This window comes from Hyaena hyaena, unplaced genomic scaffold, assembly GCF_003009895.1.
Source record: "Hyaena hyaena isolate Hyena2069 unplaced genomic scaffold, ASM300989v1 scaffold_96, whole genome shotgun sequence".
Taxonomy (NCBI): domain Eukaryota; kingdom Metazoa; phylum Chordata; class Mammalia; order Carnivora; family Hyaenidae; genus Hyaena; species Hyaena hyaena.
Genome location: NW_024080729.1, coordinates 900,405 through 927,654, shown reverse-complemented (window position 1 = coordinate 927,654; position 27,250 = coordinate 900,405). Strand labels below are relative to the sequence as shown.

The 27,250-nt window shown below is 39.2% G+C and overlaps 1 protein-coding gene across 2 annotated transcripts in view; it reads right to left on the bottom strand.

Moving 5' to 3' along the window:
• The window catches only part of BTBD9 (BTB domain containing 9), a 411,574-nt gene that overhangs the window by 350,437 nt on the left and 33,887 nt on the right, over window positions 1-27,250 (bottom strand). For both annotated transcript variants that reach the window (XM_039235262.1, XM_039235261.1), the window contains exons 2-6: window positions 24,033-24,244; window positions 20,114-20,477; window positions 18,562-18,826; window positions 9,732-9,951; window positions 6,142-6,261 (exon numbers count right to left, since the gene is read on the bottom strand). In XM_039235262.1, the coding sequence (XP_039091193.1) occupies window positions 6,142-6,261; window positions 9,732-9,951; window positions 18,562-18,826; window positions 20,114-20,477; window positions 24,033-24,217 (1,154 nt within the window). In that variant the 5' untranslated portion in view covers window positions 24,218-24,244. The remainder of the gene's footprint in view (window positions 1-6,141; window positions 6,262-9,731; window positions 9,952-18,561; window positions 18,827-20,113; window positions 20,478-24,032; window positions 24,245-27,250) is intronic.

Genomic DNA, 27,250 nt, shown 5'->3' with positions numbered 1-27,250 from the left:
AGATACGGAAGCAGGGGAAAACAGAGAAAAAAAAGAAGACCCACAGCTTTTCTACAACGTTAAAACGGTTGGGAAAAAATGCTTCCATAAATAGCAATGTTTATTTTCTCATTTGTTTTATGTCCTGTAGACCTACAGCACTGTGTGGATACTGTAATCTAATGAAGATGGGTTAAAAAAAAAAATTATACTGCATCTAATGATGGCAGGATGAGGAGGGACCCAGAATGTATGGTAGCAATAAAAGAGATTAAAGTGTCCTATACCAAAAAGCAGTGCAGTTTTAGTATCCATCTAACGAGGCCTCCTACAGCAGGCCAGTTACTCCTGAATAACAGTCAACGCACACCAAAGAAAGGCTGAATATCTAAAACAATGACCAGAAAATATCACTCCTTTCATCTCAGAAAATACCCACCTTCCCTCTCAGGCCTTCCCTGACCACCTCTTTAAAACACCCTCCCGACACCTCCCCTGGACCCCAGTCACTATCACAGTACCATCTTCAAAACTATTCAAATGGCTTGATGTGTTATTACTCATTGATGTTGGTTTCTCCCAAATTCCATGACAGCAGAAACCATGGCAGTCTTCTGCAGGTGTTATGGCCTCGGTATCAAGTACAGTGCAGACACAAAGTACAGCTTACTGCAGAATGAGTAAGTGATGAATGAATGAATGAATGATGAAGAAATGAAAAATTTTCTTAGCTGCTGAGCCATGCCTAAATTTCTTGTTGTAAGTGAAAGTAGGAGCATTCTAGTGAGATGTTTATCAGCATTTATGACCTCTAATGTGACCACTGAGACCAGAAGACAGGCCAGCAGATGCTCTATAACACTCTTTCTTTCTTCCATGACACATTTGGCACTTTATAATATCAAAAAGAGGGAAGGGAAACTACAATAAATACAATACTTTCAGCAACAAAGAAACAGTGAAACAGAGTGAAGAATATGCTAGAATTTAGCACATGATAACTATGACTGTTCACATTCATCTGATAAGGAACAATTATTAAATACATAGTCTTAGTCAACTGACTATCCCTACTGAAAATACATACGGGGTGCCTGGGTGGCTCAGTTGGTTAGGTGTCCGACTTCGGCTCAGGTCATGATCTCACAGCTCGTGGGTATGAGCCCCGCGTCGGGCTCTGTGCTAACAGCTCAGAGCCTGCAGCCTGCTTCAGATTCTATGTCTCCCTTTCTCGCTGACCCTACCCTGCTCACACTGTCTCTCTCTCTCTTTCTCTCTCTCTCAGAAATAAAACATTAAACAAATTTTTTTAATAAAAAAATACATACAAAAACTATTCTGGCTGAATTAAATATCTAAAGACAAAAATAACAGTAGAAAGTTTATAAAAATATAATATTCTTTAATGTGAGAGTGAGAAACACCTTTTCTAAACACGATAGCAGACCACCAGAGATCATAAAAATGATTAACAGATTAGACTACTTTATTACGTATGTACATATGTATCTATGTATTTTTTAAACTTCATTTTTTAAAAAGTAAAACTCTATATGGCAAAAAGTACCAGTAAAACACTGAAAACTAAAAACAAATTGTACAACACAGGACAGGCAACAGGATGGCATATATGTGTATGCGTGTATATGCATATATATCTCAATATGTATATGTCATATATATGTATATGTCAGTATATCAGAGTAAGTGCTTGCAACACTGAAAAAGATAACTGCCGCAGAAGACAAAACTAGGCTTTTCATAAATGAGAAAGAACAAATGGCCATTATTAAAAAATACCTCATTGATGATGAAAGAAATCTAAATTAAAATAAGTTCTCTTGATTTCAGCTCGGGTCATGATCTCATGGTCACGGGACTGAGCCCTATGTCGGGCTCTGCTGTGAGTTTGGAGCCTGCCTGGAATTCTCTCTTTCTCGCTGACTTTCCCCCACTCACATGCATGTGTTTGCGCACACACACGCGCGCGCTCTCTCTCTCTCTCTCTCAAAATAAGTACATAAACTCTAAAAATTTTTTTAAAAAGACAGAAGCCCGGTTTTGTGTAAACTGAGGTCATCCCTGTCATGCCGCACCCCTGTCAATACCCTTCCTAGCCTCACCTTCAGTCCTGCGCCTCCTGACTCCTCTCAGGTCTCTGACCAGCCTGCACAGAAAACACCCCCGGGCGCACCCTGAGGCCGCTGCTAGCAGGCCTGCTACTCCCTCCCTCAGCTCCCAGGTTTTGCCCCAGGATCACCTTGGTAATTTCAGCTACCAGCTGCCTGCAGGCTCTGAAATCCATCTCTACCCATTCAAACCCACATTTTCAAGTCTTCTATTTCGGCAATGGTATATAGCTGCCCAACTATTAGCACCATGTTGAGAAACAGCCAGAAAGTTTTTAAAAACACTCCCAGGGCACGCCATATTTGCCACTCCATATGAGTGGTTTCTGTACAGTCCTAGGCTCCAGCATCTAGGAAAGCTTGAAGAGAGCTTACTAGATAGCCAAGACACTAAGGGTGGGAGAATTTATGGGTAGCGCAGAAATTGCCTTTTCCTGAGAAAGAAAAAACTGGTAACACCTAACATGGTTCTGAGTGCATCTGAAAGATTATACAAACATGGACAAGTCAATTTTCTTCATCCCTAGGTGGGAGCTGAGCAGGGGGAGTTATTAGTCTAGGCTTTTGGCTACTTAATCTACAGCACATTCCTAAAAAGGGCCCAGAAGACAGAGGAGATCATTCCTTCCATTCACTACTATGGTTGGAACAATCACTCTGACTTTGAAGCCTGACATTATCCTTATTGCCACTACATAAAGTCTACTACCTTGGCGAGGTGAAGTGCTAACGGAACTACATTCCACAAAATCTATAAACGGAAAATTTCATGTCATATATATTTTGCCACAATAAAACATGTTTTACCAAAATGAAAATATATTAAACCTGTTGGAAACACGCCAATACGCAGGTTATGAAGATAAAGCAAACCATTTAAGGCACGTTTTGGACTGCTATGTATGGACTGGCAATATGGAAAAGGGGTGAGAGGACTAGGCTCCTGAGGTCAGGAACAATTTCCTCACAGTGAGAGCCCAAGAGGCCAAAGAGGACGGCAAGAACAAATCTCTTTCTCTGAAGGTCAAACACCAGCTGACGGTCTCAAAAATTAGAAAAAAATAAAAGCAATTTTAAAATAAAAATAATAAAAACAATAAAAACAAAAACAATAAAAAACTACTAGTGACTGAGCCTCTCCTTTGGACCAGGCACTGTACTCAATGTTTGTACATATGCTAGGTCATCTAACTTTCCATAGCAGACCTTATCAACAGTGTTGTGATATTCATGTTTTTTACTGGAGGAGAAGCAAGGGCTTGGAGAAGCACAGCCCTACAAAGATCACCATGTCAGTATTCAGTGAAACCAGAATGTGAGAAGACCTCTATCTAGCTCCACAGCCAATGGTTTTTACTACACAGTACTGATTTACATGCAATGCAGCCAAGACTCAGAGAGAGCTAGTTAATCTCACACTCCCCAACTCATAGAGTCTCTTCCTTTGTGCATTTCATCAATATCTGGTACCCATATCCTTCAGGATTAACCTCAAAATTCAGTTTCCTGCTACAAAACAGAAAGTTACCTCTGCAAACAGTATAGATCCACATACCACTCCAGAGACATTTCAAGCACTATTATATATTTTAACAAATACATGGATTAAAAAGTGCCAATGAATATATATACATATTAATGCTGAATCAATCTCTCTTCATTATGCAGTCAGGGCCCTGACCCTATGAAACCTGTGCTAACATTTATAGAGTACCTATTACATACGAGGTCACAGGCTGAGTACCATGCAAGAATACTAAAAGATAAGAATCCATACTCCTTGCTTCCAAGACTTTGTAATTTTAGTATCAGAGGCAAGACAAATACTCAAAGGACACTGAAAACCAAAGGTGACATACAAATGTGCAAATTAACTAAATAATGTGCCCAGTAAAGTTCCTGAAAGATGTATATTTAGAACACTGTTTAGATAGTCAATAAATGATTGTGAAGATAAGAAACACCAAATATAAGACATCCTTGGATAATCAACTGAGACTTCTCAGGTTCATTTTTAAAGGCTATCAAAATTACAAAAGGCAGTTTTAAAGGAATGTAGTAATTAATATGTAAAAGCGCTTATAAATCGTTTTAAATTTATTTCTTAACTAGTATGGGTGTCAAGAGTCTTTCCTTTTCTTGTTATCACCATCTCTAACATCATCATTGCTCAGTTTTTCTTTACCAGGGTTAGGAACTGGCTATACCAAGACAAAACTAGCATCATGAATACAGCCAAGCTCTACAACACATAAAAGCTACATCAACAAAAAGCAAGGCCAAACAGAAGAGACTAAATAAGGAAAGGGGAAAATAAGTAATGCCCATTAGTAAATAATGTGAAGTATATTTTCTAAAAGCCAGAGATCACGACTGAAGGCATAAATCTCCCTCCACACAGAGGGAATTTCCGAGTGGGTAAAGCACACAGCCTCTGTCGTGGCTACTATTATATTCATGATCATTTATTCTGGGAGTCCAGTTCCTCTTGTTTCAAATTAAATACAACCCATACAGTCCTTCAGTCCACATCAGATGCTTTGGTTGCTATGATGCTTATTTTTTAATCCAATACAACCATAATAACCCGAGTCAATGCAGACTCAATCTCCTCCTCCAAGCTGGGGCCCCTCTGTCACTCTCAAAGTATCCCAAGGCAGCTCTGAGACACAAAATCTTCATTCAATTTCTTGTCCCTCTTATTTTAATCCATTCAAAACTCCTCTGATAAAAAGAGCAACTGCCAGATCTGCAACACTTTGGTCTCTCTTTGGGGAAATGAAATTGATTTCCTTCATTTTCACACAAGAGGATCCCTGGGTAACAATATTGTGTCCGGTCATACCCATAATAATAAAGAAAAAATGCAGGCAACATTCTTTACTGTACCAGAAGCCGAGAGCTTTTGTGGAGTTCCTTCAGTGTAGGTAAGAATTCATCCTGATGCTGTTAGATCCTAATTTTGTTAAGTATAAGGGTGTCTTCTGACCAAGAGGGTAAGTGCTGTTGGGCACCCCCATCTGCTCCAAATCAGCTACAGTGAGAGGTCAGCTGGGGTCATGGATGAGGGAAGGCATGGGAGCAGGTAAGAGGCCAGATCCACACTGCCCCTGGTTTATACCCCCAAATACCTTTCCTTCTCTTCTTGCCACACCTGACTAAATGAACCAATCATTTTCTCCTTTGACCTTTTGACCCTAAAGTAAGGAATACCTGAGGGCAATATCCAAAGGGAAAATTACAACAGAAAAGAAAAAAAACCAACAGAATTTTGGACACATCAAACCTCCTTTCCCAACACCCAAATTCATTAGTTGTATAGGTTTTACATAATTCAGAAGGTTTAAAAGACGGCTTAAACCTAAAGGAAAAATATGAAATATCAGAACAGTAGCTCATCAACACTTTCTAAAAACAACTTTCTATGGGGCTACGATACATAACAACAATAAAAGCTAAGGTGCTAAGGGAGGATGTGAGCCTGGAGCCCCTCTAGCTCAGCCTCGCCTGCTCAAAACCCAACCCACAAAAACACTTGGTTATGTCAAACTCCACTGATAAGCACTGGCGTAGAAAAAGAACACAGATATTCAGAACATGCACACTAACATATAAAAATCTCCTCCCGGTCCTGAGGATGACCAGGGAAGTCATCTGTCATGATCTTCAGAAATATCTCCCCTGGCTTTTGTGGGAAGAACACAGTCCCTACCAATCACTCTGCTTTCAGTGGATAGCATGGAGCTTAAAAATCATCTCCACTTCTCAGTGTTCTCTCTCCCTTCTTATTCTTTACGTGTCTTCTGCCTAAGTACGGCACAAAACACTGTGGATAAACAGTTCCACAGTGTACTCTAGAATTAAGATGCTTAATTTTCCTATTTTCTCTAAGTTTTTTAGTTGGGACGCATTTAGTAGCTGATATCCTGAAAATTTTTTCCTTGGGACGGAAAAAAACGTAGTCTGTTTCTCAAAGTCCAAATCTCCTTAAGTAAACATCAAAATCATTCATTACTTAGCCATGAGAACTAACCTGCAAACACGGGCTGGAAAATATAACTTCTGCCAAGAACGACACAGATATTGTGAATGATCAATCACTCTGATCCAATCAAGTTCATCCATTGACACTTCAATGAAGTATGAGTAAGACCTAGGAATCAAAAGGAAAAAGACAGAAAAAAACCATATTAAAATAACAAACCACATTATACTGAATAAAACATTAAAGGGTACAAAAATTACACTATTCACTAGCTCTATTTTCTGCCTAACAGATTATTATCAGAACTCTCTGCATAACAATCAAATTCAGATAATAATAAAATCTGCATAGATCTCTGTATTGTAGCATTCACCACAATATATCGAGATGATCTCTCAGGCTTGTCTGTATGCTTTAGCAGATCACAAGCTGATCACGCCATACTCATCTTCATATAGTCAGGGTTTAGCACGCTGTTTGGCACATACCCGGCATGCAAGACATTTGCTTCTTTCCAAATAGAGCCAGTTGCCTTGCTCCTACTACATCAGGAGATTAATAAAGCCATAACAAGAGAGAGGACAGAAAACTGACACGTAAGAGGTATGCCTTCACCTTCTACCTTCCCTAGTCTGGGTGCTCAGCCCTGTTCTCTCAGGAAAGCGAACTCAGAATGGTTCCCAGGAAAGGCCAGCTTATCTCCAACTCCCTCCCAGTCTCCCACCATCCCACATATACAACCAGCCTGAAGAAAAATAAATGACATGGGTGAAGAGATAATGTATGTTCTTTGGGATACAACATAGAATTTGGCAGCTAATAATCTGGCGGTAATGAAAACAGCCTATCACCCTCCCCTAGTCAGCTACCCTGGACCATTAGATGCTGGTCCCATGCTGAACCAATCTATATTCCCCTGTCATAAGCCAAATTTAAATTTGAGATGCAGTTATTACTTGTACTGTAATATCAACAGGAACAATCTCAGAAGATTTAGGTGACCATAAATGTCAGCCTGCAACCAACAGTTGTGACCAGAAAAGGTCAGCTTATTTTGTGTCATCCTCTCATTTTCTGCTGCCCCCTCATTCCCATTCATTTTATCGCTCGGTCTCAAACTGGTTATAACCTTTTATTGAACCTCTCTGGGTTATCAGGAATGCAGGATATAATTTTACAACACATGTCAGAATCTTTTGGGCTTAAGATTCTGCATTTTTCACCTTTGCTTAGAATGATAACAACTTCTATGAGAAAAGAACTGCTACATGCGGAAGTTAAGTCCCCCATGAATGTAATGCACATACTAAAAGTAAAGTGGCCCATAAATATTTAACATCATGGAAACGATAATAACTACTTTCAGTTTCAAACATACTAACCTTTTCTTTTATTATCTTTATATTAATTTCATTATTAATTAAATGAGTGAATATATGCAAAGCTTTGAGAACACTGCCTACCACATTAAAGTAATGAAAGTGCTATATAAGTATTATTATTGTTAAACTGTTATTATTAATCCAGAGACTCTTGGAAATGATAGGTGAGTTAGCCCCATTTTGCCAAATAAACATATTATATCCAACAAAATACATATCAGGAAATATGTTGGGTTTTTTTTTTTTTTGAAAGAAAGAGCGAGTGCAAGTGGGGGAGGGGGAGAGAGAAGTGGGGGACAGAGGATCCAAAGCAGGCTGCAGCCTGACAGCAAACAGCCCAATGAGGAGCTCGAACTCACAAACCATGAGATCATGACCTGAGCCGAAGTCAGGCATTTAATTGACTGAGCCTTCCAGGTACCCCAGGAAATACATTCTTAAAAAAAAGAAATAAAGATAACCTGGGGGACCTCGAGCACCTACGCGTATGGGAAATGCGGACTCCTACTTCATAAAGCTTCCCTCATCTTTGGTTCAAATGGCTTAAAAGGCCAGAGTGGTAGCCGGTGGTGCTAAGAGAAATGAATTAACGTGCAAGATTTACAAGGTATCATCACCATTACTATCAAGTCCACCATGCCCACACTCAGTGGCACTGAGTAGGGCCTACGAGACTCTATATCAGTTTCTGGGTATGTAGGGTTTAGGGTACTGATGGGCAGTGATGAGAAAGACAGTTCTTGGTCACCTATACTGCTCCAGTACTTCTGAGCATGATGGCTGACCCTAGAAACCACAGTGAGTCAAAGTATCAGAGGTGCTGGAAGGCAGGCAGGATCTTGAAGCCACTACACAACTGGGTGGGTTCCTAGGCTGGAGCCCATCAAACTCTTTTCACAAACTTCCTTTGTTTTGAGGATGATTATTTGTCTATATGCTAAAAGATAATTTTTTTCTTCATCCATAGGACAAAATGCATTTTTAAAATGTTATCATGTCCTAGGGCGCCTGGGTGGCTTAGTCGGTTAAGCGTCCAACTTTCGCTTAGGTCATGATCTCGTGGTTTGTGGGTTAGAGCCCCGCGTCGGGCTCTGTGCTGACTGCCAGCTCAGAGCCTGGAGCCTGTTTCAGAGTCTGTGTCTCCCTCTCTCTCTGACCCTCCTCTGCTCACGCGGTCTCTCTCTCTCTCCTAGAAATAAAAAATATTTAAAAAAATAAATAAAAATTAAAAAAAATAAAATGTTATAATCTCCAAAAGTGAAGAATCAAGTAAATAAATAACAGTAACCCAGGTGGTAAAATACCATTAAAAGTAATATTTTAGTTTTCTAGGTGTGCAGCATGGTTTAGTGTAGATCTAGCTGTATTTCACATTCATGAGATGGATAAAAGACTTCCATGCTGTTCCGCCATCTTGGCTCTTCCCAAAAGTAATATTTTAGACAAGTATTTTTGAAGAGTAGAATGTTCACAACTACAAAGTGAAGTTAGTCTTTAGACATCAAATCTTTATTTTATAGTGGGGGGGAGGGAGGAGATGGGCATGGAGGAGGGCACTTGTGGGGATGAGCACTGGGTTTTATATGGAAACCAACTTGACAATAAACTATTTGTTAAAAAAAAAAAAGCCTATAGGCTGCAATCCAGGTTTTGGCTGGCTACATTCTCATCTGGAGGCTAGAGTGGGAAAGAATCAACTTCCAAGCTCACTCAGGTTGTTGACACAGTTCATCTCCTTGTGGTTAAAAGCCTGGAGTTCTCATTTTCATGATGGCTGTCACCCAGAGCCCACATAAACACACATAGGTGTGCGCGCACACGCACACACACACACAAAACCTTTATTTTATAAAACTGTACAGTTCTACAGGTTTCTGTTTTGTGTATATACATGTGCATATGACTAGTTAAATATATACAAAGTTAGATAATTAGATATATACTAGTTATATACAAAGATTATTAATGGCTGGCAAGATTACTAACAATTTCTATTTTCTTCTTTGTGCTTTTCTACATATTCTGTGTTTTCCATGATAAACACATATTCATTACTTTTATAAGCAGGAAAAAAAGCAAAAAATGTTTTTTTAAAGGAATATAGCCTTTCCCTCTTCTCCTCGAACTTCAAGAGAAATAGCAAAACAATCCCAAGGGAATAAACCATCAAACTGTAAAACCAAAGGAGATGATCACAAAATTAGGCCAATTAAATCGAATACGTTATTTTCTCTCCAAGTCATGCTAATCACTCACCGGCTGTCCCGGTCCCACAGCAGTATCCGTATGTGGTTGATAATAGAGGGCTGACCTAGCTTAATCTCAATGCCAGAACGGCAGTCATCATCAATTGGGTGCCTAGAAAATCCATGATCCAAGTCATAATTTTGAGTATCGCCATCTAATAAGGCAGACTTCAGCTCCCCTTTTACAACCTGGGCTCCGTACTTCATAGTTGCAATATTTTCTTCTGGTACTACAGTTAAAAATAGAAAAGCAAGGTTAATAGTTACTTAGTAAGTTATTCCATATTGTGGGGAAAAGACAAAATTTTAGCATTCTAATTTATTCTATTATGTGCATTTAATTTAAAATGGCAGAGACAAGTCTGTGGAGATAGAAGATTTGGAATGTCTATGAGGGTTAAGATACCACACATCATTTAAATTTAATGACACCATCATAGCCACAAAGTCCCTAAAACTAGTGTTAAGAGGAAGAAGCTCATAATACTAGAAAAAGAAAAAAAAAACACGTACTAAGGCAAACAAACCAGCTCCGCTGAGTTCCCTCTATTAGGAGTTTTAATTTACTATCTGCAGGACAAAAACAGCATAGAAGATGACCTGTACCAGCCATGTGGACCAAGAACAACATATACAAGCAAAGCAGACAGGGCAGATACCTGATAAGACAACAGAAGAAAACATGTTCCAATACAGCAGAGATAGTGGACACGGGCCACACACAAACACACTGAAGCAGTTAATCTAGCTAACAAACAACAATATGTTTAAAAGAAGATCTATTTTTACTTCAATTGAGATTTTTAAAAATGGAAATTCAGTCTGTCATCAAAATCATTATTATGGTCATAATTAAGCCCCCTCCCCTCTCCAACACTAGATTTGTTAAGTGTCAATTGTTCCTGGAACTCAAGTCCTCTTTGCAAAGGCTGCTTCACAGAGCCGGAGCATGTCTTCTAAGTGCCGACATTCTGACTGTCGCTCTCTGAGGAGAGACAGGAGGCAGCATAAAGCATAAAGCACATGTTAAGAGCCTGGGCTTCAAAGTCAGAGCTCAAACAGCCGCTGCACCTTTAATGAGGCAAATCACTCTGGGGAAGTTACCTTCTCTGAACTTGACTTTCTCAAGAAGGCAATATCTACACCCAGATGTTTTTGTTTATTTGTTGTATGGATTAAGTGGGATGATATTTGCAAAGCACATAGTAAGCTCTCTAAGGAAAAAAAAAAAAGTCACTGGGGCGCCTTGGGTGGCTCAATCGGTTAAGCCTACGATTTCGGCTCAGGTCATGATCTCTCAGTTCATGGGTTTGAGCCCTGTGTCGGGCTCTGTGCGGACAGCTAGCTCAGAGCCTGGAGCTTGTTTCAGATTCTGTATCTCCCTCTCTCTCTGACCCTCCCCTGCTCACACTGTCTCTCTCTCTCTCTCTCAGAAATAAATAAAACATTTTAAAAAATCATCATTATTATGAAACATATACTAAAAAACACACAGTAATAAGAGAACTAAGCAAGTTCACAGATTGTAAATAAATACTGAATTCTCACAGTACATATACATCTCAGCTATGTGATTTGAATAGGGGAAAGTGTGAGCTATAATTAGGCTCTTAGGGAAAGGGGGTGAGTAATTCATCACTGCATATTTCTTCAAAAATGTGGGTTTTAAAAACATTTTTCAAAGGGAGTAGCTCCAGAAGATGACAATAAATGCAGCTGACAAATGGGGACTGGGTGTAAAGGTTTAGTTAACTTGCAAAAGGCTAAGGCAACTCAGAAAAATAAAGCAAATTGAAACCTAGTCAGGCTCAACTTTTTCCATGAAGGGATACAGGTTTAGAATTTCTGGAGTTCTTTTAGCTTGTGGTAACCACACGTATTCTTGCAGTCTGCCTCCAGGAGCCCTGCCTGCCACCTCCCTGGGAAGGGTTTCTGATGGGAAGACACTTACCCGTCTCTCTAAACCCTTCCCTATAGGGTCGCCTGAGACTCCAAAGGAAAAAACAGAGTCTGATAGAGTTGGTTTTTTGTTTTGTTTTTTAAAGAAACAAAGTTGGATTTAAAGTGAGAAAACCTAAGTCTCAGACCTGAAGTCTTAAGACTTGGGCTCTACTACCCACTCCCTCCGAGTGAGGCCTGTCAGTCTCTCTGGATCAGTTTTCTCATGCACAAATAACGCTGTGCCTAAGCCACTCCCTGGGTTACTGTCAAGATTATTCTACAAATAAGATATGCTATAGTATCATGGACGTGTAAAGCATTCAAACAGTCAAAACCACTTACTGAGGACTCAATCTGCACCAGGTACCACTAGAATGCCTCAGAGGGGGAGACAGAGATGGGCCCTGCCCCCCTGATGCCTCCAATCAAGAGATGAAGCTTTTCATAAAGCAAGCAAACAAAAACTTCCAATCTGCACATTTCAGTGTCAATAATGCATAACACTGGTAAAAAGAGAGATTTGCTCCCTTACTGCTGGGTGTAAAATGGGGGGTTCTGAAGTCTGTCACTGAGGACCACTGCAACCATCTCCACCAGTTCTGCCACCACCAGTCAAGACCAAGCCAAAAAAAGGAGGAACTCAAGCTTTCAGGTTTAGAAATTGCTGCCACCCTTTGATTTTCTCTAAACACAAGTTTCTTCATCTCTAGAAGTCTAAAATGGAAATGAAATTGCTACCACAAGTCTAAAGTCTCCTTTTGAAGTTCATTTCAAGGGTGCCTGACAACTTTTCTAACTATTCTTGACATAGATTCCCTGAAAGTATCTTTCACTTTAAAATGGGGAACATTTACACAAGTGGCAAGCCTCTCACGGTGACCATGATCGGACTATCTCACAGGATAAAAATACAACCCCCAAGTATTTGTGTGTGTGTGTGTGTGTGTGCATGTGCACACACCTGCACGCATGCGTACAAACACACACTCACACACACACAACCTATAGTTAAATTTAAGAAAAGTGACCATAAATATATTCTTACTGCCTAATATCAATTGAGAAAGGAGCTCTCAAAAAATATAGACTGTTAGAGATTAAACAACATAGCAGGTAACAACAGTTTTCTTAACATTTACGATTTTTGATGCATTTTACAACCATGAAGAAAAAAAATTAAGCTTTGAAGTTCCACAGGTAGGCAGAAACAAGCCAATCATTGGAAAGAAAAGCTAAGAAGAAATGAAATAGGACCTGCTGCTAGCAACACAGTACCTAAATCCAAGTGGTTCTATGTTAAAAATCTTGTGTTTTTCTTTAATTGTGTTATGTCCTTACTCCTCCTTTATTGAACGTTCTCTTACATCGAGGCTGAGATAGCTGTCCACTCCGATGGGTCATTTGGAGCCACACTTGGTTCTCTGCCCACTGCAATCTCTTTACCTAATTCTCTACCCCAACCATCTTCTACCCCCCGATCTGACTTCCCCGGAAAACTATGCGGCATTACACATGGCTTTCTTGACAACTCCTGTCTTCCCTTAACTCTCCCCATTATCTCCACTCTCTGCAGGCCTCCTTTCCACATTTAACAGGATGGTGCTCAGACGCACCAAACACAAAACAGAGCTAGAAAATAACCCAGGCAGGAGCCTTTACCAAAGAGCACTGGCCTCGTGAGTCAGATCAGCACTTTGGTTCCAGCTCAGGCATTGATTTCACTGAGTAACTTTAGGCAAGTTACTTATAAAGATCACAGGATGAAAACTTCTAAGGGCTGAATGGGACCTTCATCCTATTTATATAAAGAAAAAAAATTTCTAAGCTGCCTTCTGTGTGCTGGACTGTGCAGGACTCAGCCCCCCAGCAACTCACGGTCTAATACAGACAAGTGCATATCAGACATGAAATGCCTCCACACAGGAATACTCAGGAGAGATTCTTTGTGAACCCCCCTAGTTTACAGATCAAGATACTATGAACTATAAAAGATAAATAAAACAGGAGTCAAAGGGTTGTGAAAGTATTAAAGGTTCACTGCTGTTATTACTGCTGATATGTGATCAGTGAGACATTGTTAAATGTTGTCTAGAAGCAAGGGATGGATCCATTCAGTCACTCATTTACTTTGAAAAGTCTAGATTTGGGCACTGTGCTAGATGCTGGAAAAAACAGGGATGAAGGACATAATTACAGTCCTCAGGAATCTCAGTCTCATAAGCATCTAGGCAAGAAAAGCAAGATGGCAAGCTTTCTCCATCTGAATTACTGGAAACTACGGGCAGGAGTATTGGTACCATGTAACTACAGCAGAGATTTAAACACACATACATATTTATATATCAACCAATAATTAAACTTAGCAGTCCTATGAATAGACTGATTTGTACTCAATAAAGAAATCCTGAGAATGGAAGTTGTAATATGCTCCCTGCTATAAACATGAAGAAACAATAAGTTGCTGTCCTTTTTCCCCAAAGTCTAAAACCTGAGACATGCAAAACAAAGTACAACTCAGCCCGAAGAGAAAAAGCACTAACTTTCAAGGAAGAAATATCTAAGACAAAACTAAACATTAAGGGAATGGTCTGAGTGCTAGTAGTTCAAATACCCTAAGGGTGGGGGGGAAATAATTTCATTAAATGTTAATTCCTTTTCCCCAGGTGTATGTATAAAACTAGTCAAAACCACTTTCCCAGGAAGACTAACCATCACTGGTAAATTAAAAACATCCTTTGGGTATACCCCCCACCTTTTTTAAGGAAGAAAAAATTGCTGCAATTTGGTTAAAATCCCCAGGATATGCAGCTCTAAGTGTAGAACCTTCCAGTAACTAATATTAATAAACTCAAAGAAAAAGCATTAATATCTGTGCTGCCCCTAGTTCAGAACAGAACTTCTCCACAGTTCATGCAAAGTCCCCAAAGACACAGAAACTATACCCAGGGGAAAACAAAGACACAAACAAACAAATTTGGTCAGTAGTTTCAAAATAAGCAGAACTGTTGTTCCAGAACAGCCCAGGAACAGTTCTGAAATTTTAGACCCTTTTTCCTAACAGTGAAGGATGTTTGGATAACATTTACTTAGGAAATTACCTATTTTCTTAGGATCAGATAGGAAAGTGATATGCATCCTTAGTATTGATATTATTGATTTTGCTATCCATATAGTGAAAAAGTCAGAAAAACAGCCTATTTATTCATCTCTCAAGTTCAGAAATTAGACAAAAGATTCCCAAACATTTGTATAATTTCTTCCTCAAGATCCTACTGAATTATTCCAAAATGAAAAATTTAATACTTATGGGTAATAATAACAGCAAATACATCATTCCAGAACTGAGCAGTCCCTTTCATGGTAATTTCATGGGTTTATCATAACCCAAGTCTGACACCTATACTGATCAGTTGGTCAATTCTAAGCTACCATTAACTACATGAAATGTCCAAAGCATCTCCTCCCTCCCACAAAAATGTCCCAAGCCTATCCCTATAGCAAATCCAGTTTTAGGGTCCTCCCAACACCTCACACCAAAGCTAGGGCAAGAAGGGGATAAAAGAAACTTGTACGAGAGGATCTGACAATGAGAACTTATAAGTCTAAAATTATATTACGTATCTTATTACCTCTCCCCCTTCTACCCTCCCATACTTTAATCCAAGGCTGACCCTCACCTAGGACCACTCTCTAGCACCTCTCATCTCCACCCAGACATCTCTCGACCTGTTCCTTCTGGCTACCATACTATTTCTCAACTGCCTTTCACTCCAATTTACACATTAGATGGTCAACACATGGTGCTTACTATCTTTTCAAACCCATGGCCTAATTCCCCATTTAGTCAAGCTTCTGCCCAGACTACTCAGCAATCCACTACAATTTATATCCCAAAGTTTTCTCTCAATTCTCATTCTTCTTATACCTCAGCATCACTGGACACCTGTGACCACTCTCTCCATATAAAAGTTCTCTCCATATAAATGGGCTTCTGTAACCCTACCCTGTTTTCTTCCTACCTCTCTAATTCTTCCTTCTCTACCTTCAGCCCATTGGCTAAAGGTCTTCTTTATTTAGTCTTTTGTGAAAATCCTTTTGATCTTCACTTCTTTCTGTACACTCCAGCCCAGGTTTCAACTCTTTCTTCACCAGCTCTGATTGCTTCCTAAATGCCAGTAACATGCTTGTACTGCTATTAGACATTTCTCCTTGAGTTCATTCACCAAATGTCTCCTATATGCTATACAGTATGTTAAATGTTAAGGATACAAAGATTAACAGGCCTTACAAAGATCATCTCTGCCTTCAAGGACCAAAGCCAAGTAAACAAAAAATTTTAAAACAATGTGATCAATGTGATAATTCCTACAGAGACAGAGATGAGGAAGAATACAAATAATGGTAATATAACAATCATTTCCTTAATTGAGCTTACAGATGTTATTTGCACGCATTATTTCTTTTTTAAAAAACTGTATATTTATTTATTTTTTGAGAGGGACAGACAGCGTGCAAGGAGGCGAGGAGCAGAGAGAGAGGAAGTGAGAGAGTCCCAAGCAGGCTCAGTGCTGAGCATGGAACCTGACACAGGGCTTAATCTTGCAACTGTGAGATCACGACCTGAGTCCAAATCAAGCGTCCAATCACTTAACTGAATGAGCCACCCAGGCGCCTCTACACACATTATTTCAATTAATTCTCATAACAGTATAAGGAAACATTAAGACTAAAGGTAAAATTCCTTATGTAACTTAATACCAGGTCATACAACTAGTGAGTCATTCAGGATTTGAGGTCAAACTTGTCTGGCTCCAAAACCAATGCTTTTTCTTCAGTGCCCAATGAAAAGGAAATCTAAATGTGTTTAGTCAGGAAAGAAGTCCAGACTAAGGACATCTATTTAAGATCAATCAGTTTTCAAGAGTGTCTGAGCCATGGTCAAAGAAAAGATCACTCAGGGAAATGACTAACATGAGACAGAACTTAGTACTAAGATGGCCCAGAAACCCTCAAACTCAGTAAGTCCAAATATGAGCTCAGCATCTTCAGTTTTTCAAATTTTAACATTTCTCAAGTTGGGACACAGACATGATGGTGTGTCATGGTTTAATTGGCAATACTGTTTCCTTTCTTAGTGGCACATAATAAAATGGCACCTCAGAACTTCTGGTTTCTTAGATTTGACAAACTAAGGTTAACTTCCTCCTAAACTTAATCTTCAGATTTAATCCCTTAGGGGTACCTGGGTGGCTCAGTCGAATAAGCGTCCAACTTCAGCTCAGGTCATGATCTCACATGCTGTCAGCTTGGAGCCTGGAGCTCACTTCTGATTCTGTACCTCTCTCTGCCCCTTCCCTGTTCTGTCTCTGTCTCTCTCTCAAAAATGAATAAACATTAAAATAAAGTTTTCTTAATCCCCTAAATCACCAAGATCTAATGTTTTAGAATATAAAATTTCCATCTTCCCTACTACCACTCTAGTTTAAGGTTTATCAACCCAACACAGGTCAGACACCCACCTAGCTGGTCTCCCTGAATCGGTTTTCACTATTCCAAATCATCAAGTATTGTTCCATGGATCAATCTTTCAAGACCACCACCATACTCATGCTTCTCTTCCTCTTGAAAATTAGCTTCTCGTTGTATATGAGCCAGATCTCAAGCTTTCCACGATTTTGCCTGACTTGACCACTACAGCCTGTGTTGTTTATCAACACAAGCCTACTACCTCTAGCTGAGCTCTCCTGCTCACAGTCATTCAAATGCCCCAGCTTGGCTCTCAGTAGTAACCAGTCCTCCCCTCTGAATACACTCCTCCCCAAAACCCCTCGTGTCAAATGTGAAGATTCATCTCAGGCTTCATAACCTCCATGAAATCTCCCTCAATCCTTCCAAGCCAGATCCCCTTCGGAAGTTCAAAGCATGTGTTCGTCTTAAACACTGGTACACTGAACTTTTCAGGGGAGTAGGTCTTATTTCCACAAGGAAATCAAAAGGCTCAACTGCAGAGACTGTATTTTGCATTTACACAGCTTTGCATAGCGGTTAATTATGTAGCCTACCCACACAGGTCTGACTCTCAGCTCTGCATCTTTCTGTGTGACATTCCACAAGTTATTTAACCTCTCTGTGCTTCAGTTTCCTCATTTGTGAAATGGAGCCAATAATGGTAGCTACTTCAAAGGGCTGTTTTGAGAATTCAATGATCGTGTAGAGGGAAGTCTGGGTGGCTCAGTCGGTTAGTGTCCGACTTCAGCTCAGGTCATGATCTTATGGTTCAGGAGTTCAAACCCTGTGTTGGGCTCTGTGCTGACAGCTCAGAACCTGGAGACTGCTTCGGATTCTTTCCTCTCTCTCTGCCCCGCCCCTACTTACACTTGACTCTCTCTCTCAAAAATAAACATTAAAAAAATGATCATGTAGAACCGTTATTGATACATACAAGCGCTTTATAAGTGTGAACCACTATTATATTTATTAATAAGAAAACTCACATAAGTGTTGGAAATGTGACACAAGTGTTAGCTACTACTATTACTTAGAATCTCCGTGTTCCCAGTACCTGAAATAATAAATGCATAGCACATACTCAGTGCTCATGTGATGGAGGAAGGCAGAAAAGGTCTTAGCATGAGAAGCTGTGTGGGAAAGTGTTTCTGATACTGCAGGCACAGCTGAAGAAATCCATCCAGGAAAGGCAAGAAATCACAATTTTTGGGGTCTACAAAGTCTCGCCAGTCTCTGGAGGAATTAAGAGAACAACAGGAAGCAGAACTGTATGCTCTTAGACCCACACACCACATATGCCCGCAAGTAGAGTTTTGTAGCTTGTTTTGTAGCTGAGACTGTCACACGAGGGAGAAAACTTCCTAATGAGATCAGGATAAGCAGGTACTCACTGAGCATGCCTCTGTAATTGAGGTCCATATCCCGGCTCTCAGATCGAACTTTAATAGCATCCAGAATGGCATCGGGAGACAACAGTCCTGAGGGCCTCACAACATTCAGAAGTTCAGTGAGGCTCATCAGAGGTAAACGCACAGCCTGCATGATTTCAGCATGGTTCTCCTTTGAATTGTGCTTACACCAATTTAACAAAGCTAGGAAGATATCTTTTTCAGGAGCTGCAAATGAATCTCTTAATACGATGTTTAAAAGTGCTGTCTGAAAAGGACAAAAAAAAAATTCCGGTTATCATGGAGCTCAACCATGTATATGATCAATCAGTAAAACCTCACAGAACTGTAAGCATTACTTATACATCAGCAACTCTCTTTGACCATCTTCTTTCTTTAACCTTTGTGCCATATACTCCCTTGCCCATAGCAGCTCCACTAATAGCCATGAACATCTTGGACCACTACACCAAATGTCTAGTCTTTCCAACACATCCTCCGTGAATCTATCTTCAACAAAACAAGAAGAAACAGGGCAGCATAGGGAGCGGTCACTCTTTCAGGCTATTCAGGAGAATTTACATTTAGAAGTCAGTAGGGGGCACCTGGTTGGCTCAGTCAGTTGAGTGTCTGACTTCGGCTTAGGTCATGATCTTGTGTTCATGGGTCTGAGCCCCACGTAGGGTTCTGTCTGACAGCTCAGAGCCTGGAACCTACTTTGGATGTGCCCCTCCACGTGCCTCTCTCTCTCTGCCCCTCCACCACTCGCATGCTATCTCTGTCTCTCAAAAAAAAAGTTTAAAAAAATTTTTTTAAGTCAGTAAGATACAGCTGACATTTAAAATTCGCAGTCTTTTGCTCCACAGTATTACTGCACTCCCATATTTTTGATTCTCAGATTTCCAGACTGACTTCCAGTAACCTTGGTGTGACCCTCGAAGACCTTTCCCTCTTTAAAGTAAGTAGGATAATAAAAGCCACAGTTTACACTCAAGACAAAATATGTAGCTTTTCAAATAGGTTTTCTCATTTGAAATATTCAGGTCCTAGGAGGAACACACAAAGAGAAAGGAGAGACAACCACCAGGGTTCAGAGAATATTTGACTATTTTTTTGAGCCAGGGAAAAAAAAAAAAAGCAGTGACTTAAAGACATCCAATGACACATCAGATCTCTTTTATGAATTCTCCCTCTCACAATAAGGAATTATTAGTTGCACTCTCTGTTGCGGATATACAAAACCAAAAAATAGTATGCAATATCACAAAGGAACCTATCTGAGTATCATCACATTGACATCAACCATTCCGTAGCACAGTCTCTTTTACGCAGACAACCTACCAGAAGAATCTTAAAAAAGAAACCAAAAGCAATTTGCCTCTCTTTTATATGCTCTACAGAGAGTCTCAGTAGCCAGAGGCAGGAGGCTACATAGACGACCTCTTCTAGACCGATGAGTTTTAGTTTTTTTATTCTCAGTCTCTGGCTCTACTCCTACAGCACAAATCTAAAGTACCAGGGAATGCCTGTGAAGTGCGTGTGGACGATGACACACCTTAGAAAGGGAGAGGAAGCCTTCGCTGGAGAGTACCTCTTGAGCATTTCTGTCCATAAACAAGCAGCACATGCAAGTTAACTTGGGGAGTGAGTAGAGGCTGGCGACATCAAAAGTCATGCAGACATTCTGAATGTTAAGTATGGTGCAGAGGTACTCAGAGGTAGAGTCCTCCAGCTCTGGAAATCCATATTTATGAGCCAGGCTCAGGAAGTCCAGCAACACCTCCTCCTTCTCATCTGTCAGCGTTGCCCGCCCGGTGTAGATGTATTTCAGCAGCATTGTGAATGCTTCTGCAGTGGTGTCTTGGAGAGGGATTTCTGCTTCGGGCTGAGACTCCCGCATCCCGCCGTACAGTAATGCTCTGCACATCAGAGAAGAAACGCGTGAGGAAAACCTCCAATAAGATTTGTCACAATATCACGAAACAATGGTTAGCAGCATTATGCAAACGTAAATCTGTTTAGTGACACAAAGAATCAGGTGAAGAAATGCGTGGTAATCACTTTAAATATTCCTCTAAAGGAAGAGAAATGATTGGTAAACTATTTTGGATTAATTCTATAAACAATTGGACTAATGAAATATCCTGAGAGCTCAAATATGTAATAAACATTCATTAAACTGAAAGATGAAAGTACTCTTTTGTAAGGAACAGCGAAATCCATACAAACATAATAAAGGTCGATAAGGACGTTTAAAAAATAAAACTCTGTAGGAAAAGACATAATCAGATAAAAACAATTACACACACTCAGGTGCCATTCGCCCCTGTCAGACCAGCAGGAATTAAAAATCCTGTTAACTGTTCAACGCTGCAAAAGCAATGGAAAAACAGGTTCTCTCATGCACTGCTTCAAGCCTATAAATAGGCCCCCTTTAAGGGAAAGTAATTTAAGGAATCTGTCTTCAAATCTAAAATGTACACCCCCTTCAACTCAGTAATCTCACTGTTAGGGCTCAATTCTAGAGAAATAATAAAGCAATGCAAAGATTCATTTTAAGAATGTATACCGAAGCAATGGAAATGTTGAAAAAAATCTTAAATGTCCATCAACAGAAACATGTTTAAAAAAAAAAACGGATATATGCATTCTGTACAGCTATTAGAGATAAAGGAGATCAATATGTGCAGCCTTGGAAAGATGTCCAGGATACAGTAGGTAGGTCAAGTTGCAGACTCATATGGGTTGCATGGAAAAAAGCATATACCATCTACTTATATGTGTATACACATAGGTATATGTGGATATTGCTATTGATATTGAGAAAAACCAGGGGAAATTCATCTTACACTGTAACAGAGGTTGTCTCTGGGGAATGGGATTAGATGGCTGGGAGGGAAGGACTTCCATTTGCTACTTAATAAATTAAAAATGAAACTGGTGATGGGATTATAGGTGATTTAACTGTTTTTTTCCTCCTGTCTTTTCAGTATTTTTCAGATTTAAAAAAATCCCCATATTATTGCTTATCTGCTCATCTAAAAAATGAAAACCAGATAATCCAGTCAGGCAATGAATTTGAATTTCTACCTCTATTACTATAGGAGGAATAATATGAACCAGTTAAACCTCGAATCCATCAGGAAAGGAAGGGCAGCCGGAAGGGGACCAGGGAGATGTGCAGAAAAGGAGAGTACAGGTGAGAAAGGAAATGTGTAAAAGTGAAAACAAGACAATAAGGGGGCAAAAAAGAGACTCCCCTGCTCCTACGATTCTCAGAGCGGGACTAGCATTTCAAGGGTCCCCTCCACTGCTGAAACCCCTCCCATGCTCCCCAGGCCTTGGCATTCTTGCTGGCCTCAGGGAAACAGCTGAAACCATCCAGGCAAAGATTCACAAATATTCTGAGCATATTTCTTCACCAGGTTATACTCTGCCTAAAAACACCTGTAAAGGTTTTCATTAATCTAGAGAGCACCACACCACAACCTTAAAACTACTAGATTAAAGAATACTTTCCTAGGGAGGGCTCGCCAAGACTTACTCCACCTATGGCGTGATCCATGGTATTTACCTAATTCTCAATACTTTAAAAGTGGTTTTCATAAGGCTCCCTTGGAACCCCAAATATGAAACCCCAACTTGTGAAAAATCCCCTCTTGTACAGTTAGTTTGTCCTTATCTGGGAACTGATAGGCTTTATGACAACACTTACTAGGGCCTCTCCTAAATTTCCTTTGCATATGAACAGTGTCCACAATGAGAATCTAAGATAGCTTTGGTAATGACTGAGTTGAGCCTAATGAGCCATCACAGATTATAAATGTTCAATATCCACAAAGAGACACCAAGAACAAGTTCAGTAAGTGAGAGGAGTATATTCCATTCACTCAAGATGATCTTCAAGTTTCTAAAAGTATGTGAGTTTCTTTTAAGAATATCCTGATCATTTAAAGGTACCCACACATAATTGTCTCAAATAATTTTTGAAAGAAGGTATATTATATCAATAAATATTAAATATAAGGCTGAAAAGTTCTGACCTAACACTTTAACAGTAATGAGTGGACCAAAAATAAGAAAAGGGACAGAAACACAAAGGAAAAGTGTTTCCTTTGGAAACAGAGGACAGAGGCTGGTAACTAATGACCAGGCCAAGGCCAGCAGCCAGGGTGGAGCTGACCACCAGCAGGGGGAGTAGGAGAGTGTACGCTCTCTTTTTGAAGCTCCTGGCTTCATCGACGGTGGCATTTTGCAGGTACAAAATGGAATGCTCTAAAAATATTTGAAATGTACTAAAAGAGTTCTAATTAAATGGTAAATATTTTGAAGAGACTTACTTTACGACACTGTGTATGTGACTCTAGATACTGTGCTGTTGACTTACTTAACTCTGTAAAAATCAGACTGCAGTTTTCACTAGAAGATAACTGAAATTTTCTCTAAGCCTTTGGCATCTTAATTTTTAGATATCAAGTTTCCCAGGTAAATCCATTATTTTATGGATATGGACACCATGGACTCCAAGGATTTATCAAGGATAAATTATCACTCAGTCTATAATTCAATGGTAATTCCCATTTAATAATTACTAGGTAAAATGTAGAGTAATTAGAGCTTATCTTTACATTCATTCATAAGCCTGGAAGTTTAAGGTTTGAGTAACAAACAACACCTATATATAAGGATGATTTTTTAAAATTATTTAATGTTTATTTTTGAGAGAGAGAGAGAGACAGAGTGCAAACAGGAAAGGAGCAGAGAGAGGGAGACACAGAATCTGAAGCAGGCTCCGGGCTCTGATCTATCAGAACAGAGCCTGACGTGGGGCTCAAACTCATAAACCACAAGATCATGACCTGAGCTGAAGTCAGACACCTAACTGAATGAGCCTCTCAAGTCCCCTAAGGAGGATTTTTTTTTTTTTACCTTAGTCCATAAATATTTTGCTTAATTTTAATTCTAATATAACTAACCATAAAACTTCCTTTCAATAAATACTTAAATTCTCTTTAATCTAATGGGATTGCCAAACTGTATATCTTAGCAATAGATCTGTTGGGTTACTTATAGGTCCTGGGCCTCAGTGGTCTGAAACTAAGAGGTATACATGTGCCAATCTGCCAATAAATCAATAAATCGGCTGAAGTTCTATCAGTCATCAACTCTGAGAAGCAGTTGTGAGAAGCAACGAAGACAGCCTGAGAAATATCCTCGAGGCCTTGAAAAATGGTTGGTGTGGGACTGTCTGCTCTGGAAAGCCTTCTAACCCTCTAATTCTCAGATGGTTTCTGAAGGAAAAGATGATTTTTTAAAAAGTAACTAAAAGTCTACAAAGATGGAAACCTTACAGATGTCGAATCGAAAGATTGCTAACGTTTAGTGTTATGCTTTGTTACATATTTTTCATAGAGTAGAAAATATCAGTGTTTCCCACAAGTGACTTGAATCTTTGAAAAGTAATATACACTTACCGAAAATATTGGCACCTTGCTGCTAAAATTACCCTGTGGGCAGGAAAGCGTTTCTTTTCCACAACAAATGTGACGTCGCCATATTCTTCTCCAATCAGCAAGGCACCAATATGTTCAGACAAAATGTGCACATGATCAATTTCCCCCACGGCAGTAAAGGGGCGAAGAGGGTGACTGTTACTCATCTTGTAGAACAGGTGATATTCGCTGATCTGTTATATAAAGAAGGGATAAGAATTATTGGGGGGAGGGAAGTATACTTAGATAAGCACATACTATAAACATAGCTAAGTAACACTTTAAAATACTTATAAAAAAATTCACACGAGAGAGATTTCACCATTACTGGTATCTTTATCAACCAACTTATTCTGGGAAGTAATTGGGCCTGACTCCATTAACTCCATTACCTTCAAAGTCTTATCACACTAGGAAAACAGAAATGCCAGGTCTTCTAATACAAAAGCACTTGGAGTCATCATATCTAGAAAACTGTGCCCAAATACAGGTCCCTTATTTATCAAAACCTCAGGAAAAGGAAAATCAACAACCAGAAGAACTTCTCTTATAGCACAGATCTAATTTAATGAGGTTGGGTATCACTAACTATACCCTGTTGAAAAGTCATCCATGCATAAATCTAGGTCTAAATCACAAACAGAATAAACTAAGTCATCAGATTTCTAAAAGTTTCAGAGATTCTGGTTTGAAAATATATTAAATATTTTACAAAAATTATAATCTTGTAGAGTCACAAAAATAACCTGACATTTATTAATGAAATCCTAACCTTCCCTCAAAAAAAAAAAGAAAAAAAGAATAACCCCAATATAACCCAATATTTTTTTTTCAAAACTGTAACTTCTAGCACAAACTTTCAGCTCTGATGACAAGGCTGCTTACCAGAACATCATTACATTTAATCTTATTTATAGGCACTTCCTTGCTTTTGTATGCAATAATTTTTCTACAGATGTAACTGAAAATCAAAGGGCTGAAACATCATTAATAACTTTACCTATTAAAAAGGGGAATTATTTTCTTTGAAAGCTAAAAGTGTTTATATTCTTCAATCTCTCCAATATTTGCAGGTAATGTTTTTTTAAGGGTAAGTTATCCAGCAAGTGAGTAAGAGCCTTCACTGGCATTCAGATGCCCAAGGTGGAGATGTGGCTGACAGCTCAGCCTCTACTGCTACCCTTCTAATGCACCAGAGACTAAGGGAATGTGCCTTCTTCAGTACACGTCCACACCTTCTTGAACTCTCCACTTGGACCAGGATTAAAGGTTAAGCCACTCCCAATCTTTAAACTTTCATATCTAGATCCAATATTAGCAACGTGTACAAAAAATGGCCTCAATCCCCAGAAACTGCAGTGAAAGATCCTCAGAGTCCAGGTTCCCTAGTTACTTGCTAATCCATGCTCAACCCCAGCAGAAAGAGCACCAGCAAGGATGGTGACATAGAAGAACATGGAAGAAGAGTCAGGCAAGGAAACACCTGCACCAGGTAAGTGGACAAGTTCCTGACCCCCTACAGAAGGAGCATCAGAGAGCTAACAGCATAGTTCCCTAGTCGTAAAGGCAAATCCCTCTTCTTCAACTGCAAGCTCCATTTGAAAGCCTTAAAAACTGAATCATCTCCAGTCACCTGTGTATGAAAGACCAAATTCAACTTAAGTGTCAGCAAATAATGCACGATTCAATTGTTTAACGCATGATACAACAGTCTAATACAGAAATTGGCAAACTTTCTCCAAAGAGTCAGTAAATATTTTAGGCTCTGCAAGCTATACAGTCTCTGTATAGACCACTGAAGCCAATAAGTAATGAATGTGCATGGCTATGTTCCAATAAAACTAGTTACAGAAAAGGGACAGATTTAACTCTCAAGACTACAGTTTGCCAAACCCTGCTCTGACATATGATTAAAGATTGACTGTCCTCTAGACAAAGGATCAGACTGTTTTCTGGTTTTTGTTTTGATTTCTAGCTGGCTTACCCAATCAGTGTTCAAAATAACATGGTTATTTTCTATGTTAGCCATGAAATTCTGGAATCTACTGGTATCTGACTTCAAAATCTCACTCCTTAGGTGCGTGGCTCTAAACTAAACAGACTCTTTCCCTGCCTGAACAAATGCTATGCATATACCCAGTGAATATATTCTCTGGTATAATATTCTCTTAAAATTTTATCCAGGTTGTGAGACTAAGTGGCTCTTAATGAGAAATTACTGATTTCTGGTTAACCACCTCAAAGATAAACATTTAATTCTTCAACTGATACATAATAAACATTAACATTACATATATAAATAATCTATCTTAATAGGTTCTCCAGATCTGTACTTCTAATACATATAATTTCATTTTGCTAAATTTATGTTTTAATTATGGTTTCCTGACTAGTCACTTACTATGGAATACAATTTTTATTAGCCATGTAGAAATAATTTAATTAGACCAGTGACTGTCAATGAGCTTACATATACTGGAATCACATGAGGAGCTTTAAAGAGGGGGGCAGGAGGAGGGAGGATGCTTGAGCCCCACCCATAGAAATTCTGATTTAATTGGTCTGGAATGTGGAATCACTCTCCAGAAGTGATTTTAATGAGCAGGCCGAAAAGGAGCCACTGATTTAGACTCTGTTGTTGTAGGGTCACATACCTTACTCAGGTACACAAATACACAAAATTTCTGAGAAAATTCATTGAGGATTTGATTCCATTTTGAATCTTACTGCAAAGAGGCAAATGATGCTAACAAAATTACCAATGCTACAGCTTATAAACAGAAAATATTTGAAAAACTATATTTTTGCCCAATGCCCTAGCTTATTTACAAAGTAATAGTTTGGGCCCACCCATCTGCATTTAAAAAAGCATGTTTTAGAAACATACACCAATAAAGTTAATTTTTTAAACCACTGATTTTAATTTGATAAAGTGGGAAAAATATTAAACTTCATGGAGCAAAACCGTTTCTTCACTTGTCTATTAAACTTTAAACTGTTTATTCTGCCACTATCAACATATATGATCTTTGACAAATTTTCTAACTTCCATGAGATTGCTTCCACACCTGTAATGACATGGTTATAGATTTTTAAGTTATATTTTATAACTCTGCCACTGCCTTTTAATATCACAGTCCTGGCCTGACATATGAAATCAATTCTTGTGACTCAGCATATGACTGTACTCATGACTCTGA